The sequence below is a fragment of the Bos indicus genome, chromosome 5 (genome assembly GCF_029378745.1).
Source record: "Bos indicus isolate NIAB-ARS_2022 breed Sahiwal x Tharparkar chromosome 5, NIAB-ARS_B.indTharparkar_mat_pri_1.0, whole genome shotgun sequence".
In the NCBI taxonomy this organism is placed as follows: domain Eukaryota; kingdom Metazoa; phylum Chordata; class Mammalia; order Artiodactyla; family Bovidae; genus Bos; species Bos indicus.
In genome coordinates, this window is record NC_091764.1 from 1,264,152 (window position 1) to 1,282,160 (window position 18,009).

Below are 18,009 nucleotides of genomic sequence, written 5' to 3' on the forward strand. Positions count from 1 at the left end.
ATTCTTTTCTCTTCCATTTTTTCAGTTCATAATTGTACATTTGATAGGGCTTACACTAACATTTTGAATTTCTGATTGTATATGTAGTCAGACTTGATCTAAAAGACTCTGTTACACTTATTTTTACATTTTCTCAAGCTTTGCAACTTATTAACCAATAATAATGAATGATTACAACTTTGGTCGTTTTTAAAAGTTCATCAGTGACTTATTGGCTCTTGAGAAGCTTGGAAGCATATCAACGAATGTTCTGTAGCAGTTGTTAAGGAAAGGCAGACAATTGCTTTTACGGCAGCAATACTTTAGAAAGTAAATGGATAAGCCAAGTTATTGGTAGGTAAAATTAGGTCTTATGTATTTCTCAGGTTAATGCAGTCCTTGGTCTTTTCCCTGTTGAATGAATGTCTGAGTTTTAAGTCTTTCTTCTCTAATTGTTGACTTTGCTCCCTCTACTGGAATCTTGCTTAAATTGAATGGAAAAAGTTTATCTGAAATTGAATAGTTTCTCTTTAGAGTTGGTGTATCAGCCTCAGATTGAAATGAAGACTAGGAAATTATTCCCAAAGCATAACTGAAAAGTGCCACTGTCACATGGAGAAATTTTTGTTTCTCATCTTTCAAACGCACGCCAGTGTATAGGATTATTTTGGTTTAAAGAAAAGGAATGTTTAAATCAAACTCGTGGGTAATTTAATTCAGTTCAAACTTGCAGCATTCTGGCTTTTTGGAGAATTACATTTCTGTTTTTACTACTTTGTCATGAGTTTTAAATGCTTTAAAGGATTGCAAAAATGACAGGAGTTGATTAAATATATGGTAGGCACTTCAAAGGATCTCAGAATACATTTTATAAACATTGCATCCTTATTCTCCATATAGCTGAGGTAAGAACAGTAAAGATTGTTTCATTTAATGGGAGAAAGCCTTCAATTTAGAGAGAAGGGGATGTGTCTATGCAGGTTCACATACTATTCAATAGCAAACAAGAAGAATGTATGCCAAATTCAGTCAACTGAAGAAAGTAGGGAAAACCATTAGACCATTAGGTATGACCTAAATCAAATCCCTTTCGATTATACAGTGGAAGTGGGAAATAGATTTAAGGGACTAGATCTGATAGACAGAGTGCCTGATGAACTATGGATGGAGGTTCATGACGTTGTATAGGAGACAGGGATCAAGACCATCCCCCAGAAAAACAAATGCAAAAAGCTGGAGATTTAACAGCCCCCTGCCCCCATGGCATTCAAGAAAGGAGGACAGGAAAATAAGTGAAGGCAAGACCACCAACTATTCTTCAGTGAAAAGAATTGTGGTGGGAGGTGGCCAGAGGCGCCAGTGGTTCTGGAGGGAGGGGAGTAGGAGGTGGTGGGAAAAGAACAAGCAGAGACAGGAAAGGACCTATTCTAGATTGGAAGGTCAAGAAGGCTTATCTGAGCTGATGCTTCAAAATGAAGAGGAGCAGCCTTTGGAAGGGAGGGTGAGGTGCAGATGAGTGTCATGGCCCTGAATATAAGGAAAAGACCTGTGTAGGGCGAGTACTCGGGGTCTAGGAGGAGCCGCCCCGTGACAGGCATTAGCTAAGTGGGTGAATGAGGCGAGTCAGGATGGGGAGGCAGGGGCCAGGCCACCCGGGGCCTTTCAGCCAGGCTGAGGGGTTTGGATTTAACCCTCGAGCAACCTGGAATGCACTGGGAAACTTGAGGTTGTCCCAGGGAATTCTCTATTTCTGGTTTGAAAAGCTCCATTTTGCCACCTTGTGGAGCATCTCTAGTGCGGCTGGGAGTAGAAGCAGCAAGAGGAGGAGCACTTGGGAACGAAAGATGGGGAGGATACCGCCGGGCTGGCGTGGCTAGGAGGGGGTGATGGCAGCTTCCTCTGCACAGAGCCTTGTGCCCAGCACTTGACTTGTACTTTCTTTGGTCTTCATGACTCCTGCAAAGCCTGGGCATAGGAAATCACAGGACAAGTTTCCTCCAAATCCCTTCCCTTGAACAGAAAGTTACTGGAGATATATCTTGTGTCAATCTAGAGGGCAAAACTTCAGGACATTTTGGGAGAATAAAAGGCAATCTGGTGTGACCGGAATATAGCCTGTTTGAAGGATTTAGAAGGACTCTGCAACCCATGGACTGTACCTGCCAGCCTACTCTGTCCATGGAATTTTCTAGGCAAAAATACTGCAGTGGGTTGCCATTTCCTCCTCCAGGGGACCTTCCTAATTCAGGATTGAACCCGAGTCTCCTGCATGTCTTGCATTGGCAGGCAGATTCTTTACCCCTCTGCCACCTGGGAAGCCCCTACACAGCACACAAACCTAATCCAGTGGGTCAGGACTGAACCACAGAGACGGAAGCTGGGACAGCCAAGAACGGAAGCTAGAACTTGGATTCTAGTGCCCAGTGTAGCCGCACAGGGCTGATCCCACATGCTTTGAAGTCAGGCGGACCAGCTTCAGACCCCAGCTCTGCCACTTACTGCCAGTGTTAGCTTGGAAAAGCTAAAGATAAGAAAATACAATGGGAAAAGCTAGTTTGGGAAAAAGAGAGAAAACAAGGAGTCAATACGTTGAGTTTCAGGTGACTGACCAGTTAACCACATGGAGAAGTTCAAATATAAACCTGTTAGAAACAAACATCTGTAGTGCAGGTGCAAGTCCAAGGCCTGAATTGTTCACAGAGAATAGAGAGAAGTAGAAGAGATAGAACTTATGTATATTCCTGGATTCTTAAACTTTTCTGTTGATTTTGTACCATCCTTTAGAACATATAAAGCTCTTCACTAGCTTAAGGGGAAAATTTGGTTCCAAATTGGTTGAAAGCTTTTGGAATATCTAGAACTATTACATTAAATGAACAAAGATCAATGTGATTGATGATGATGATGATGTAATTTTAGCTCTTAAATCTGCTTTTCCATATCACTGCCAGCCTTATAGAGTCTTCTTCCCCCAGATAATTTTCTACTATGGATTTCAAAACCAAACCAAACCAACAAACAAAAACCAAGATTGTCCAAATAAAGAATATTTTCTTTCTGATTGGTACCTTTTCCTTTGAGAAAAGAATATAAACATTCACTGGCTTTGTGGGCTTCTGATTGTTAAAATGACTTGATTTGCTGTTGGTAATTTTTTCTTTGTTCATTAGTTTTTATTTTGTTCTGTGTTTGTTTAGTTCTCTATTTGGAGGCATGTTCTGAGTTCATGAGGTTTTTAGGTAAGTGATCCACCCAAAAAACTGTATCTCTTCTCTTATTATTGACAGAGCTCTGAGGCTCCATCTTTTCAAACCTTCTATTAAGAATTCATGCTAATAAAGCAAAGGGACCAGTAGAACATAAGCTTATTGTCTCTAAACAGTAACTTTAAAGAGAATTTTTTCAAAATAAGTATAAATACCAATAAGCTAACATTTCTCAACTCTTAATACTTCTGGACAGGTAAGAGTTTTCATTTGTAAAAACATAAAAGGGATTCCATGTCATAATAATAATGATAGCAAATATATAGTGCTTATAACATGTCAGATATTGTTCTAAATACTTTATACATATTAGCTCAATGATTTCTCACAGAAATTCCATAAAGCAGATACTTTAATTAGGTCCATTTCACAGATTGGGTAACTGAGGCACAGAGATAACTTGCTCAGGGTTACTAAGTTCAAAGACAGCAAAGCCAGGACTAAGGCAGAATAACTCCAAAATAGATGCTCCGAAGTATTACACCATCAACTATCTCAGAGAATGACTTTGAGGCCTCAGAAGAATAATACTATTAGAAGAGGAGTAAAGAGATGATTCGCTTTTTTCCTTACACATCAATGCATAGTCTTACTTGTTACAACAAGTGAGTTTTAATTTCAGTTTGAATGTCATCAAAAAAGATATTTTTCTGGTACCTCATGAAAAAAGAGTATCTTGATGGTTAGGAGTCACAGGAAAAGATACTCAACTCTCTTAAACATGAAGGAAATGATCATTAAAACCACAATGAAACACCATTGTATATACATTTAGCCAAAATGACTAAGATTTAAAGCAAAATGATACCAATTTTGGCAATAACAAATGGAAACAATTGGATATGAAACAACTGGAATTCTCATACACTACTGGAGGAGTATGAATCAAGATAGCCAACTTAGGAAGCAATTTGGCAGGATTTATTAAAGCTGAACATACCTATACACCAAGACCCAGGTATTCCACTCCTAGATATATACTGAACAGATATGCATATCTGTTCAACTAAAGGCATATTTAAGAATTTTTATAGCAACAGCATTCATAATAGTCACAAGCTGAAAAGAGCCCAGTTCAGTTCAGTCACTCAGTCGTGTCCAACTCTCTGCGGCCCCATGAATCACAGCACACCAGGCCTCCTTGTCCCTCACCAACTTCAGGAGTTCACCCAAACTCATGTGCAGCAAGTCGGTGATGCCATCCAGCCATCTCATCCTCTGTCGTCCCCTTATCCTCCTGCCCCCAATCCCTCCCAGCATCAGGGTCTTTTCCAATGAGTCAACTCTTCGCATGAGGTGGCCAAAGTACTGGAGTTTCAGCCTCAGCATCAGTCCTTCCAATGAACACCCAGGACTGGTCTCCTTTAGGATGGACTGGTTGGATCCCCTTGCAGTCCAAGGGACTCTCAAGAGTCTTCTCCAACACCACAGTTCAAAAGCATCAATTCTTCAGTGCTCAGCTTTCTTCACAGTCCAACTCTCACATCCATACATGACCACTGGAAAAACCAAGTGTTTGTCAGTAGTTCAGCAGATAAATTGTAGTATAACCATAAAATGAGACACTATATTGCACTGAGAAGGAATTTACTATTGCTACATGCAACACATGAATAAATTTCATAAGTGAGTAAAAGATGCTAGGAAAAAAAACACAAAAAGCTATGTTCTGTAATACTTAGTGAAAAGAAGCCAATCTGAAAAGGCTACATACCCATGATTCTAACTCTGACATTCTGGAAAATGCAAACCTTATGAAGACAGTAAGAAGATCTGTAGTTGTTGGGGGATGGGGGTATGACTAGACAGAGCACACAGGATTTTTAGGGCAGTGAAAACACTCTGCAAGATATTATAATGGTGGCTGCGTGTCAAACCCATAGACTGTAAAGCACTGAGAATGAGCCCTAATGTCAGCTGCAGACTTCGGGTGATTATGGCATAGCATAGGTCCATCAGTTGTAACAAATGTACCACTTTGGTGGGGGACAACGATGGGGGAGGCTATGTATCTGTCGGCAGAAGGGAGAGATATAGAGAATCTCTATACTTTCAATTTTGCTGTGAGCCTAAAAATGCTGTAAAACATCAAGTCTTTAAAAAAAATACTATGCACTCTGTGATTCCATTTGTAGAAACATAAAAATCAAGAAAACTAATATAAAGTGTTAGAAGTTAGCGGATTGGTTACTTTTGGGGGGAGTAGGACATGGAAGGAAACGTGAGCCTCTGAGGTGGTGGCAGTGTATTAGTTCTTGATTTGAGCTGGTTTACAAGGGTGTGTTCCCATTGTGAAAATTCAGTGGGCTGGACAACTAGGATTTATTCCTTTCCTCATATATGTTATAATTCAGTAAAAAGTATTTTTAAAAGATACATTGTTCTAAAGTTAAACACAGTAATATGGAAAAGTATCTGGACATAACATTATTCATGCCATCATAAAATGCTACTCAAGCCTGCACCTTTCTCTTTGAAGTTCATAGGAGGGCTTATCTCTAGAAACCTATTTAAAAAGTGATCAATTTAAAAATGCCAAAATGGTTCCAGCGTGGATCCTTAGTTCACAAAGGTGTCTGGCAAATAGGTAAATGTTATTGGATCTCCCAAAACAAATTTAATATGACTGTCATTAGAAGAAATAGGAATTGTGTGGTTCTGCTAAAGAAGAAAATATCTGTCTTCAAGTGTGGCAGAGATTAAAGAACCATGTGTTGTAGTTTTCTTCTTTGTTTAATAGTCGCACTACAGGGAATGACTTCTCTGTTCACTGGTTCATGTATCAGGTCTCAAATAGAGACAGTATGGCTGGATTTTAAGATGCCAGACTAGGTACCTGCTGTAGTCATGCACCCCACAATGCATCCATAGAAATGACAAGAAAGATATTTTTCAGGAGAAAAGGAAATGTTGAAGGAAGAAGAAGAGGGGAAGAGGAAGGAGGAGGAAAAATATGGGGAGGGGGCAGGCAGAAGGATAGAAGGAGAGAAAGAGGAGGGGAAGAGACATCAGCATAAAGGTGCTTGAGTGTGAGAGTAGAAGGGGACCTTCAGTGGGTGAGCGTCTCTGAGGAATCCCTAGGACAGAAAACAGAGAGGACCAACTGAAAAGGGAAACCACAACCCTAATTATGAGCAAAAGTCATTGCGGAAGATGGGCACATCACACAGTAGGTTTTGTTTCCAAAAGTGTTTTATACCAGAAGGATTACATAGCGCACACTTAGGAGACCTGTAGTCCTTTGATGAGACACTTGATTTTAATAGATGGGGAAGATCATCTGCTCACTCATAGGACAGATGCAATAGAAGAGGGTTCAATTCAACAGTCACCGCGTGCTTTCTACATGGAAAGCCTGGGCTAGACATTGGAAGTACTGTGATAAAAATAATGGCTGCTGATCATGAGGAACAGCCTACTGCAGAAGATCAACACGTAATCATAGCATTTCACTATGATGTCATTAAATGTGTGAGGGTGATATAGGATGACAGAGAGCAGATCACTTACACTAATCTCAGAGCTGAGGTAGATCTTGAAGGATAAATTATAATCAATATGCCCAAGTAACAAAGGGTAGGTGTGCCACAAAAGTGGATATCATTTGGAAGGTGGGAGGGAAATTGAAAAGTTTTAAGAAGGGTGGCTAATTCTGCATTCTTGGAGAGTTCACTCTAGTTATCATTTGAAGGGTGGGTCTCAAGGGATAAGAAATAGGAATCTTCTAGAAGCAGGCTCCCATGGAGTTAGGACACAGTTTCAGATGACTGGGTCTGAGATACTGAGGGCAGAGCTGGAAAAGAGAAAAAGGAATCGTCAGAGAGGATTAAGAAAATGGCAAGGCTCGAATAGTGTCTAATATTTGGACTTTTGACAGGAATATGGTGGTGGTATTAACTAGAAACTGGCCCCACAGGGGGAAAATGAGTTTGGAATAGAAAATAGTTATTTCCATTTTAGACATGGTGCATTCCATTGCTAAATGAAATATCCAGAAGGAAATTAGATATATGATTCTGAAGGAGAGAGATGAAGAGGAAGAATATAGCTTTGGAGGGTTGTGGGCATCTAAGTAATACTTAAACTCATGAGAGTAAGTTCAGTTCAGTTCAGTTCAGTTGCTCAAGGTGTCTGACTCTTTGCAACCCCATGGACTGCTGCACGCCAGGCCTCCCCGTCCATCACCAACTCCTGGAGTCCACTCAAACCCATGTCCATTGAGTCGGTGATGCCATCCAACCATCTCATCCTCTGTCATCCTCTTCTCCTCCTGCCCTCAATCTTTCCCAGCATCAGGGTCTTTTCAAATGAGTCAGTTCTTTGCATCAGGTGGCCAAAGTATTGGAGTTTCAGCTTCAGCATCAGTCCTTCCAATGAATATTCAGGACTGATGAGAGTAAATACCAGTCAGCAAGAAGAAAGGGTAGGAATTGCAGAGCACTAGGCCCAGGGTAGAGCTCCAGGGACCCTGCCACTGAAGGGTAAATAGAAGACAGTGCCACAAACAGTCTATGAAGCAGGAAGCTGGGAAAGCATGGACAGAATCCTGAGAGAACGATGCCTTGGAAGCTATAGAGTACAGACCTTCCAGAAAGAGAGTCTGGTGCAGGGGAGAGGTCCAGGCGGTCACGTGCTCATTAGATTTAACAACATGGAGGTCGTTGTTTCTATGGTGGGAACAGTTTCACTGGAGTGCAAGGGTGGAAGCCTGAGTGTGGTGAGCTAGAAAGGGAATAGGAGGCAGAGGCTACAATTAGAGACAAGAAACAGCCCTAAAGGAATGAGCAAGATTGGGTAGTAGGTAGAGGAAGACAGGAGAGCCAAAGATCTGGATTTCCTTGTTTGTTTTAGTCATAGAAAAGACTTGACTATGTTTATACATTGGAAGGGAAGAGAAAGAAGCTGAAAATGCATGAAATAGAAGGAACTAGTCATGAAATAATGTGCTATAGCATCCTGAGCGTGGAGGGTGGCATCCATGAGCCAGAGAAAGGTGTGGGTATCATAAGCAGGGGGCAAAAGAGAACAAAAAATTGGCCGGTTTCATGTTGGGTCTAAAGAATGCCAGTAATTTCCACAAAGTCAGAGGGACAGTGCCCGTGATGGGAGTGGTTGTTGATTAAGAGGTTTGAGGCCAGCGGGGAAGGTTGGCAGCAGTCCCCACAGGAGTAAGTTGAGCCATAGCAAATAGCAGGACTGTGCAGCAGTGTTGAGAGCCCACAAAACCCATGAATTTATAGTAACTAATCTGCACGTTTGTGAGTCTTCCTTTTCTAGTAGCACTCATTGCACTGAGATAGTAGCAGAGAGCGTGAATTACGGTGTTCTCCCAGAGCTGGGGCTTTGCCAGGAGTGTGAAACAAAAGACAGTTGAGAGTGATGGTGAGATAGTGATCCAGGAGATCGAAGTGTGATCTTAGGCTAAGACAAGCTTTGATCTTGGAAGTATCAAAGGACTAGAGGTTGAAATAGAGAACAACTAAGCTGGAAAGAGAAGAGGTTATGTCTGAAACACAGGCGTCTGTTAAGACAAGAGTAGTTATTTGGAAATAGGATAATGCATTTGAAGGAAAGAGAATCACATGTGTAAAGACAGAGGCAAAGAGGAACAGAGATAATCTTAGTATAACTGGAACACATGTTACATAAAGTAGCATGAGATCAAGGTAGAAACGTGCTTTAGGCCTAAGAAAGTTGGGACACTGGCTACTCTAAGAAGCCTGGAGTCAGTCCAAGTTCTCAGACAGGGCTGTCTAAGCTGGCTATGGTTGTGCAGGTCATGCCCAGCTCAGGGACTGTCCAAGGTGGGCTAAACTCCAAGCCGCTCTCTTTGCCAAGCCACTCAGCCGGCTCTGTGGCTGCTTCAGCAGGAGGAAAATGATCTTTTCTTTAATTTACCACCCTCCCCTCCTGGAGGGGAAACACTTCTCCAAATCATCCCAGGGGGTGCCTTTCTCATTGGCTAGCAGTGGCTGAATGGAGTGACATGATCGGATGGACTTTTCAGGGTGACCTCTCTGGCCCTGGTGTAGATGACCTAGAATAAGGAGACACAGTACACAGGAGAACAAAACAGTTATCACCAGAACAGGGACCTGAACAAAGATAGAGCTGAGAAAGAAGTGAGGCCAGATCCAGAAGCAAGCTTTGTAGCAGAATTAACATTGAGCACCTTCAATATCTTACCTCAGATATGCAGATGATACCATTTTAATGGCAGAGAGTGAAGAAAAACTAAAGAGCCCCTTGATGAAGGTGAAAGAGGAAAGTGAAAAAACTGGCTTAAAACACTACATTCAGAAAACCAAGATCATGGCATCTGGTCCCAACACTTCATGGCAAACAGATGGGGAAAAAGTGGAAACAGTGACAGATTTTCTTTTCTTGGGCTCCAAAATCACTGCAGATGGTGACTGCAGTTGCTCCTTGGAAGAAAAAATGTGATAAACCTAGACAGCGTATTAAAAAGCAGAGACATCATTTTACCAAAAGGTCCATATAGTCAAAGCTATGGTTTTTCCAGTAGTCATGTACGGATGTGAGAGTTGGACCATAAAGAAGACTGAGTGCTGAAGAACTGATGCTTTTGAATTGTGGTGTTGGCGAAGACTCTTGAGAGTCCCTTAGACTGTGAGGAGATCAAACCAGTCAATCCTAAAGGAAATCACACTGAATATTCATTGGAAGGACTAAAGCTGAAGCTCCAATACTTTGGTCACCTGATGCAAAGAGCCAACTCACTGGAAAAGATCCTGATGCTGGATGAGGGCAAGTGAAGGGGAAGACAGAATATACTATGGCTGGATGGCATTATTGACTCAGTGGAAATGAGTTTGAGCAAACTCAGGGAGAGAGTTAAGGACAGGGAAGCCTGGCATGCTGCAGTTCATGGGGTCGCAGAGAGTTGGACACAACCTGGCTACTGAACAACAACAAACTTGTTGTTGAGACAGCAGAAAAGGGGAAAGGCTCACATTTATTCTCCACTGTGTTCCCAGACCTGACCACAGTGAATGCTCAGTTGTGTGCGCATGCTTAGTCACTCAGTCGTCTCCAACTCTTTGCAACCCCATGGACTGTAGCCCACCAGGTTCCTCTGTCCATGGAATTTTCAGGGCAAGAATACTGGAATGGGTTGCCATTTCCTACTTCAGGGGGTCTTCTTGACCCAGGGATCAAATCAGTCTCTTGCATCTCCTACATCAGCGGGTAAATTCTTTACCACTGTGCTACCTGGGAAGCCCCAATGCTCAATTAATATTTTGTCAAATGAAGAAAAAATAATAAAGTTGCAAGCAACAAGCACATTTTCAAGAGAAAGATACTATCTGCTTAGGTGGAACTCTCTACCCAGAGGAAACAGTACCTTCATTAAGCCTACTAAATTTTGAGTAAGTTGTAGAACTGAGAATACCCATCTAGAAATTTAGAAAGAGTTACTCCTAAGCAATGTTCAGAGCCTTGACTGAATATTCAAATAACCTGAGAAGCTTTTTAAAATTCCAATGCCCATATTGGGCCAGCTGACTCAGAAACTCGGGGATGGGATCCAGGCATCCATATTTTTTAAAGCTCCTGTGATGATTCCAAGTCAGCTACTTTCATGGAACTCTGCAAATCCTGTTCTAGACTTCTAGATATGGTCATTAACACAGCATAGATAAGACCTGGGTCAGAGACAGGGCAGAATAGTTTAAAATATTTGACCGTCTTGTGGCAATGAATCCTCCATTGCTGATGAAATCTTTTTACCTAGTGATCAGTTCTTCAAAATTCATTCCAACATCTTGGCAAAAGATGAAAAAAGGTAAAGAAATGCATTACATTGCTTCGCTGATTTTAGGAAACTAAACTGGGCCAAATGTGCTATAAAATAGGGGCTTTTTTAATGATAGTTTAAAAAGGAGACAGATATAAACACAGATAAAGGGCAGAGATATAAACTTTTTTAAGAACTCTTCATTCTGCTATGGTTGTATGTATTTCATGTGAGTCAGAAAAACTAGATACTATAGAAAAATAAAAGGAAGAGTTTGAAAATAATTTAAGAGTAAGAGAGAGGATATTTCTGTATAGAGTGGAAAGTTTGTAGGAAGAAAGGAAAAGCAAAAATCCTAGGGCAAGTATCAATCTAATCTTCAACCCAGGGGCTTCCCCACTGAGTTCTGCACTGTGACTTGGAGACCTGTCACCTGTGTGATCTTCACTTTCTTCCCTGACAAACAGGTGTCCACACCCTGGTGAGCGCCAGCCCTCTCTAGCCGCCAAGCATCCTCATTCTATTATGTTTTACTCTAACTTGAATAGGCTAAAAGTCATTTAAGCCTTGCCCTTCTTGACATGAAGGAAAGCACAGCATTGCTCACCAAAACGAGAGGTCTAAGACCCTAACCCAGAACGGGTTTTTTTTTTTTACCAATCCGCAGCAGATAAGGATTTGAGAGTAAAAGTTTAGAAATGTTCACAGTAATGGAATAATCTCTGTCAAGTCACAAAATATTGAGGCTTATATTTTGTTTATCTTTGTGTTTTTATTTGACTTCTCTGGTAATTAATTTTATAATATTTTCTAAAGATATAAGTCCACAGTAAACTAGAACTTTTTTAAGTCGGTGTTTTACCATGGATAGCTTGGGAAGCACTCAGTTAGACCAGAATTACATTTGAACATCAAGGCAAAAGGTGCACACAGAAAAGGTGAATGCTGACAAGTTCATTTTTACCCTACCTCTTTGAAGGTATATTTTAAAGACCTATTTCATTTTACTCTGAATCGTTATTATTATTTTTTCTACTATAGGTTTATCTGCATTGTTAGCGGCTCTTTAAAAGAAAACAACCTGTATTAGAAAGCACATGGTAAAGAGTTGTTTTAGCAATACAGTGGTTGCTCAGTATGCTCAGAGGATTGGTCCTAGCAGCCCCTGCAGATACCAAAATCTGAGGATGCTCAAATCTCTTAGAGGGTTTGGTCCAATGAAAACCGTCGGCCCTCTGAATTTGCCCCTACGAAACCCACAGATATGGAGGGCCGACTGTTACGAGCTCCTTTTCTGACCCACAATGTCAGGTAACAGGGAGAAGTGATTAGCTCCTGTTGGGGAGGCGGGGGGTACTCGCCTTTCCAAGAAGCAAATTAAGTCACTCTCCCTCCTGACTGGAAACAGCTATCCTTGGGTATGCAACCATTAATGTAGGGACGTGAGTGCGTACTCACTCGTGTCTGCCTCTTTTACGACTTCATGGACCGCAGCCCGCCGGGCTCCTCTTGTCTGTGGAATTTTCCAGGCAAGAAAGCTGGAGTGGGTTTCCATTTCCTCTTCCAGGGGATCTTCCCGACTGAGGGATCGAAACCGCGTCTCCGGCGTTGGCAGGGGTATTCTTTACCGCTGAAACGGCTGGGAAGCAATGTAGGGGCACCCTGGTTTACGAAGAAGCCTACTCAGGGAGGTTCATTTCCTCAAGACCGTGCACAGGGAAGGCAGGATGCAAACCCGAGACACTGTACTCTGACTACACCTGCACTTTGCCGCTCCGCCATAAAAAATGCTCCGGGAGGAACCCTGAGAGTGAACACTGATACAAGCTTCACTTTCAGGCGCCTGAAATAGGGTAATAAACAGTAAAATGATATGGAGTGCTTATGAATCTCCTTAATGTGTAAATTTCCTTGTTCTAGTTAGAGCTTTCTGCACATAGACAAGCTCGACGTTTGTCCCTAACCGATCTGCACATCACACAAGGAAATACGAAAGGAGAGGAAGGTCACTGCCATCCACACCAGCTTCTGGAGACTGGTTGGATCTAAGTTACTAATAAACATGCTCGGAAAGCAAATGACCCAATCCTTTTAGGAAATAAGTGGGATGTCAGTTAAAAGTAAGTGAATATCCCTGAGAACTAGCAAGTCTTTGCAGAGATTATAGAGTCATTGTAAGGAATTCAGAAACTGTATTGGTTAGGCTAATACATGCCTGTTCAGTGAATTCAACAACCTTCCTACTTCAGAGAAATAGCTGCGCTGGGAACTAAAATTGCTAAGCAGTTATTTGCCTCTCTTATCTAAACAATGGCAGGAAAAATATTCAGATTCTGAATATAGGGGCAACATAAATTTTTAGCATTGTTCAGTTTCGCTTGAGAATATAGCATCTCACTCAGCGACTGCATTGTTATTAACATTTTAAAATTAATAATTCTGGGATTTTTGCCATATTCTGAAACATTTAGCAAAATATTTTACATTCCCCATACATGCTCATGATTTTTTAAAGGCACAGAGTGAATTAATTCTTCAATTCTTGGCATCCTTGATTAAAAGTTAATATTTGATAAAGGCATCAAGCTATCAATACTGAAACCTGCTGGTTAGGTGCAATGGGTGTGGTCTCTTCTATAACAAAAATAATTCAGATTTTTTTAAAAGCTCCTGGGTGAAATTGGCATAGGTGTTCAAAAAATACAAATTTCCATTTATGAAAGAAATAAGTCCTGGGGATATAATGTACAGCATAGTGGCTGCAGTTATAATAACTTGTATAACAAATATACTTGTTTATTTGAAAGTTGTTAAGAGAATAAATCTGAAAAATTCTCACCACAAGAAAAAAATTTGTGTAACTGTGGTGATGAATGTCCACTAACTTATTGTAATCATTTCACAATATATGCATATATCATGATGTTGTATACTAAAATGAATACAATGTTATATGTCAATTAAACAAGTTTTTAAATAATAAAAAGAAGCTCTTTATTTTATCTCAAGATAAACTTTATGTCTGTATACCTGCTCTGAGACGATAACGGCATTAGTTCTGAGTCTTCGGGTTTGAATGAGTCATTTTTTTTTTAATTCAATTTATTTATTTTTAATTGGAGGATAATCACTCTACCATATTGCGATGGTTTTTGCCACCCATCAGTATGAATCGGCCATAGGTATACATGTGTCCCCTCCATCCTGAACGCCCCCCACCTCGCTCCCCACCCTACCCCTGGCTGTCACAGAGCACCAGCTTTGGGTGCCCTGCATCCTACATCAAACTGCCACTGGCTATCGATTTTATATATGGTAATGTATATGTTTCAGTGAGACTCTTGTCAAATCGTCCCACCCTCACCTTCTCCCACTGAGTCCAAAATCTGTTCCTTAGAGCAAATCATTGTTTAAGTCCACCTTCAGCTGACTGTTCTGTGGTCTTAGCTTGTCTTGAGTAGACTCTGTCTAGCAGCTGATCTTTTGGCCTCTGAGATGCAGATGGCATATGCCAGCGATGCTGTAGGATTATGTGAAAGACAGTAAAGAAATAGAAAAGTAAAAATGGAATAAAATCTAATTACACGGAGTTTCACTTAAAACAAAAATTGATTGAGTTCCGCCCAAAGTGGCTTCTTGTTTCCTGTGCCAGGAACTACTGTGCAGACCCAGCAGGAAGTGTGCTGCAGAGCAGGATCGCATTACACCCTTGTTTTATGGTTCATTTCACTTATTTAATGCAATCCGAGAACCTGCAAAAGGAACACGTTCCAAGGAGGGAATAGGCTTTTTGTCTTGTTTTGTTTTAAGTTTCTTTGAATCAAAACATTTGTTTTTAAAAGGTGCTTATAGTCCCAGAGAAACAGGACTTTCAGCGTTGCATGGCAAAGCCATTTTTCTTTGTCACAAAATTTAAAGCAGTACCCAACATTGAGTTACATCTAGGGTTGAGTTATGTCTGTCCCCTCTTCTGTGCTCCTCAGGTCATTTTAAATGTGAAGAGTTACAACCATGCCCACAAATGGTCTAAATCGTGTTGAATTCCATATAAGCTCCTCCTAGGGTCTCTGATTTGAGGGCCTATGATGTTGAGGGGATGTGGGAGGAAAGGAATATATTTAAGATGCAAAAGAGCAATTCATTTGTCAAGCAGAAGAATGAGTTCCTTTGGCTGTCTTGCTTGAAAATGTGTGAATTGAACAGCTGGATTTCCTTGTGGTGGCAAACGCGGCTCCTCACATGCTGCCTCTTTTTCCCTCAGGGACCTCAGTATGAACAACATCAGTCAGCTGCCCCCGAGTCCTCTCCACAGCCTGCGCTTCCTGGAGGAGCTGTAAGTATCTCCTGAGTCGTGGTGCATCCAGTCAGTGCTGGACACGTTCTCACATTTGTCTCTCATATTTACTCTGGGAACCAGATAAAACAAAGCAAGAAAGCTGTCAGCACCACGGTTTTGGCCCATGAGGAAACACTTAGTTGGGAGGGGAAAAGAGAGAATCACTTAGGATTCTGGAAATCAACTTATAAAAGAGTTTACCATAAGGCTACAACTTTCTAAGGTGAGACTGAGCCAAACAAATTAAAATTTTAAAACAAAGGCTGTTTAAAAGAGCTGGATGGCTCTTTGGAAATAGTTAAGCAGCAGGATATTAAAAGTTTGAATACTGGTTCATGTTTATTAAAATAGCAAGTGAAGCTATAATCAAAACCAAAAACTGCCTCTTGGTTCAGCTTATGACAGGGAGAATTGAGTCCTCAACTCATAGCACCAAAACTTCTTGTTCTAATCACTTTTAATTACTATTTTTCTACTTTTAAATTTAGCTTCCCTGAAGGCTTGAACAGAAAAACATGAAATACACAGAGGACTTAAAAGTGGTCTTTCCCAAACTCATTGTAAAAAAAAAAAATCTTTTTTTTTGTAAAAAAAAAAAGAAGAGAGTTAAAATTAGCTAATGATACACAGAGGAATCTTGATTAAGTCTGGTAATCACTTTCCAGAAGATGAAAAAGAACTCTGTAAACCAAAATCTGCATTTAGAAATTCTTTTGATCCTCTTGCCCTTTTGAGGGGCGGGAATTAGGGGGCATGTTCCATTGTAGTCTTCATGAAGAAAGTTTGGCACCATCAGCTAAATAAATCCTCTGACTGTTGATTAAAGGAATTGTTTAGGCAGTGACCTCTTTTGAAAATACTTCCTTTATAATTCCTAGTCAGGGTCCAATTTGAGGAGTAATTTAAATTGTTGATGCACCACACCATCCACCTTGGGAGGTTGAAGAACCATCCCTCATAACTAGATTACAGTACATCGATCCTATTTTTCCAAGAGGATAGTATTCTCAGATTTCTCCCCTTGAGAGCTGGATCTGTATTTATTTTTGATGGCATTACCTTTTTCACAAATGCTATTGTTTTACTACTGGAATCAGCTGAATGTGCTATCGAGGGGTATGGTGGGGACTCTCAGATTATTAGATTATACAGCAAGTTTTTATTATTCAGAAAATGGATTTTCACTTTGGCTTGTCCAGGCTCTTCTTTTTCCTCTTCTATTTTCTCTCTGGCCATTTCTGTTACTAAAAAATTAACCCTCATCAGGACGGGGACCAAATCTGTCCTACTCTTCGTTTGCTGGTATGTAACAAATAATCAATACATTTTTGATGAATGAATGAACTCATGAGAAAGCAAAACGTGTAAAAGGAGCTGCTTGTTCACCACCTTAGAAAAAAGTAACAGATTTAGTTGACATTAGCCAATATTTTTAGATTTTTTTAGTAAATTTCAAACATCAGCATTTTTTTCTTATTTACATTCTTTTCATCTGCTCTCCATCACCATAATTTACATGCAATACTTAGTCTTGTTTATCCCCATATTTCTAAAATATGCATTCCCAGTGCTTTTCTCTTTCTTTATAGTAGGCAATGGCAAAAGGCTTCCATTCTCCCTCAACACACACCTCAACTTTAGACCACAAGCCAAATCAGTAAATAATCCACTTCCCCGAGGATTTAATAGAGTTCTTCCCTTGATGACCCAACTCATTCAGAATAACTCCTCTTTCTTCACGCATGCTACATACTCAGTTGCTTCTGTTGTATCCAACTCTTTGCAAACCTGTGGACTTAGCCCGCCAGGCTCCTCTGTCCATGGGATTCTCCAGGCAAGATACTAGAGTGTGTTGCCGTGTCCTTCTCCAGGGGAGCTTCCTGATTTGGGGATCCAATCCACATCTCCTGCATTGCAGGCAGATTCTTTACTGCTGAGCCACCAGGGAAGCCCCCTTTCTTAATGTAGTAAATGTTATTTCTCATCTAAGACCTGTTCTTCAAAAGATAGTCGAGAAAAAAATGGGGGGGGGGGTATGGTAAAAGGGAGAAGGAACTACAATTTGAAAGGGCTGTTTTTCTGAATTGTCTTTTTTTATATCTCTGGAAACTCCATCAAGTATCTTGATTATGGAATCATAGAATTTCAGAAGTAGAGGAGCTCCTTCAAAGACTATTCATTCCATTTTCTCCTGTTCTGAAATTCCCTTTGCTGAGCTGGCCAGCTTGCTGAATTTAAAAGCAAGATCAGTTTCCCATATATAATTCCATGCTCCAGTTAAATGATGTTTTGAAGGTATCATTATTGATTTAGTAGCAAAAGGGGATAATATTTACAGAACCTGGAAAAATGATTAACTCTGCTTGGTTTATTCCTTTCTTCCCAAGGCTAAATTGAGGGTGCTGTGGGTTTACACACACACACGCATGCACACACACACACACACACACACCCGTGGAGCAGAGCATTTTGATTATGCTTTTGTTATGTGCTGATTGTTTCTATTAGGCTTAGCTGTGGTTAAGTCTATATTCTCTTGTGGAGTGTAAAATCTTTTATATAATAATATAATGACAACAATAATAGCTTGCTCTGTGACAGGCACTGATCAAAATGTTTTACACATGTCATCCCACTGAGCCCTTTTAACAACCCTGTAAAAGTAGATA

General features: G+C 40.6%; 1 protein-coding gene across 1 annotated transcript in view; it reads left to right on the plus strand.

Annotated features, from left to right (window-relative positions):
• Positions 1 to 18,009, plus strand: part of LGR5 (leucine rich repeat containing G protein-coupled receptor 5) — a 127,181-nt gene that overhangs the window by 40,047 nt on the left and 69,125 nt on the right. Inside the window, exon 2 of the mRNA XM_019959765.2 lies at positions 15,266 to 15,337. Coding sequence (XP_019815324.2) covers positions 15,266 to 15,337 — 72 coding nt within the window. The remainder of the gene's footprint in view (positions 1 to 15,265; positions 15,338 to 18,009) is intronic.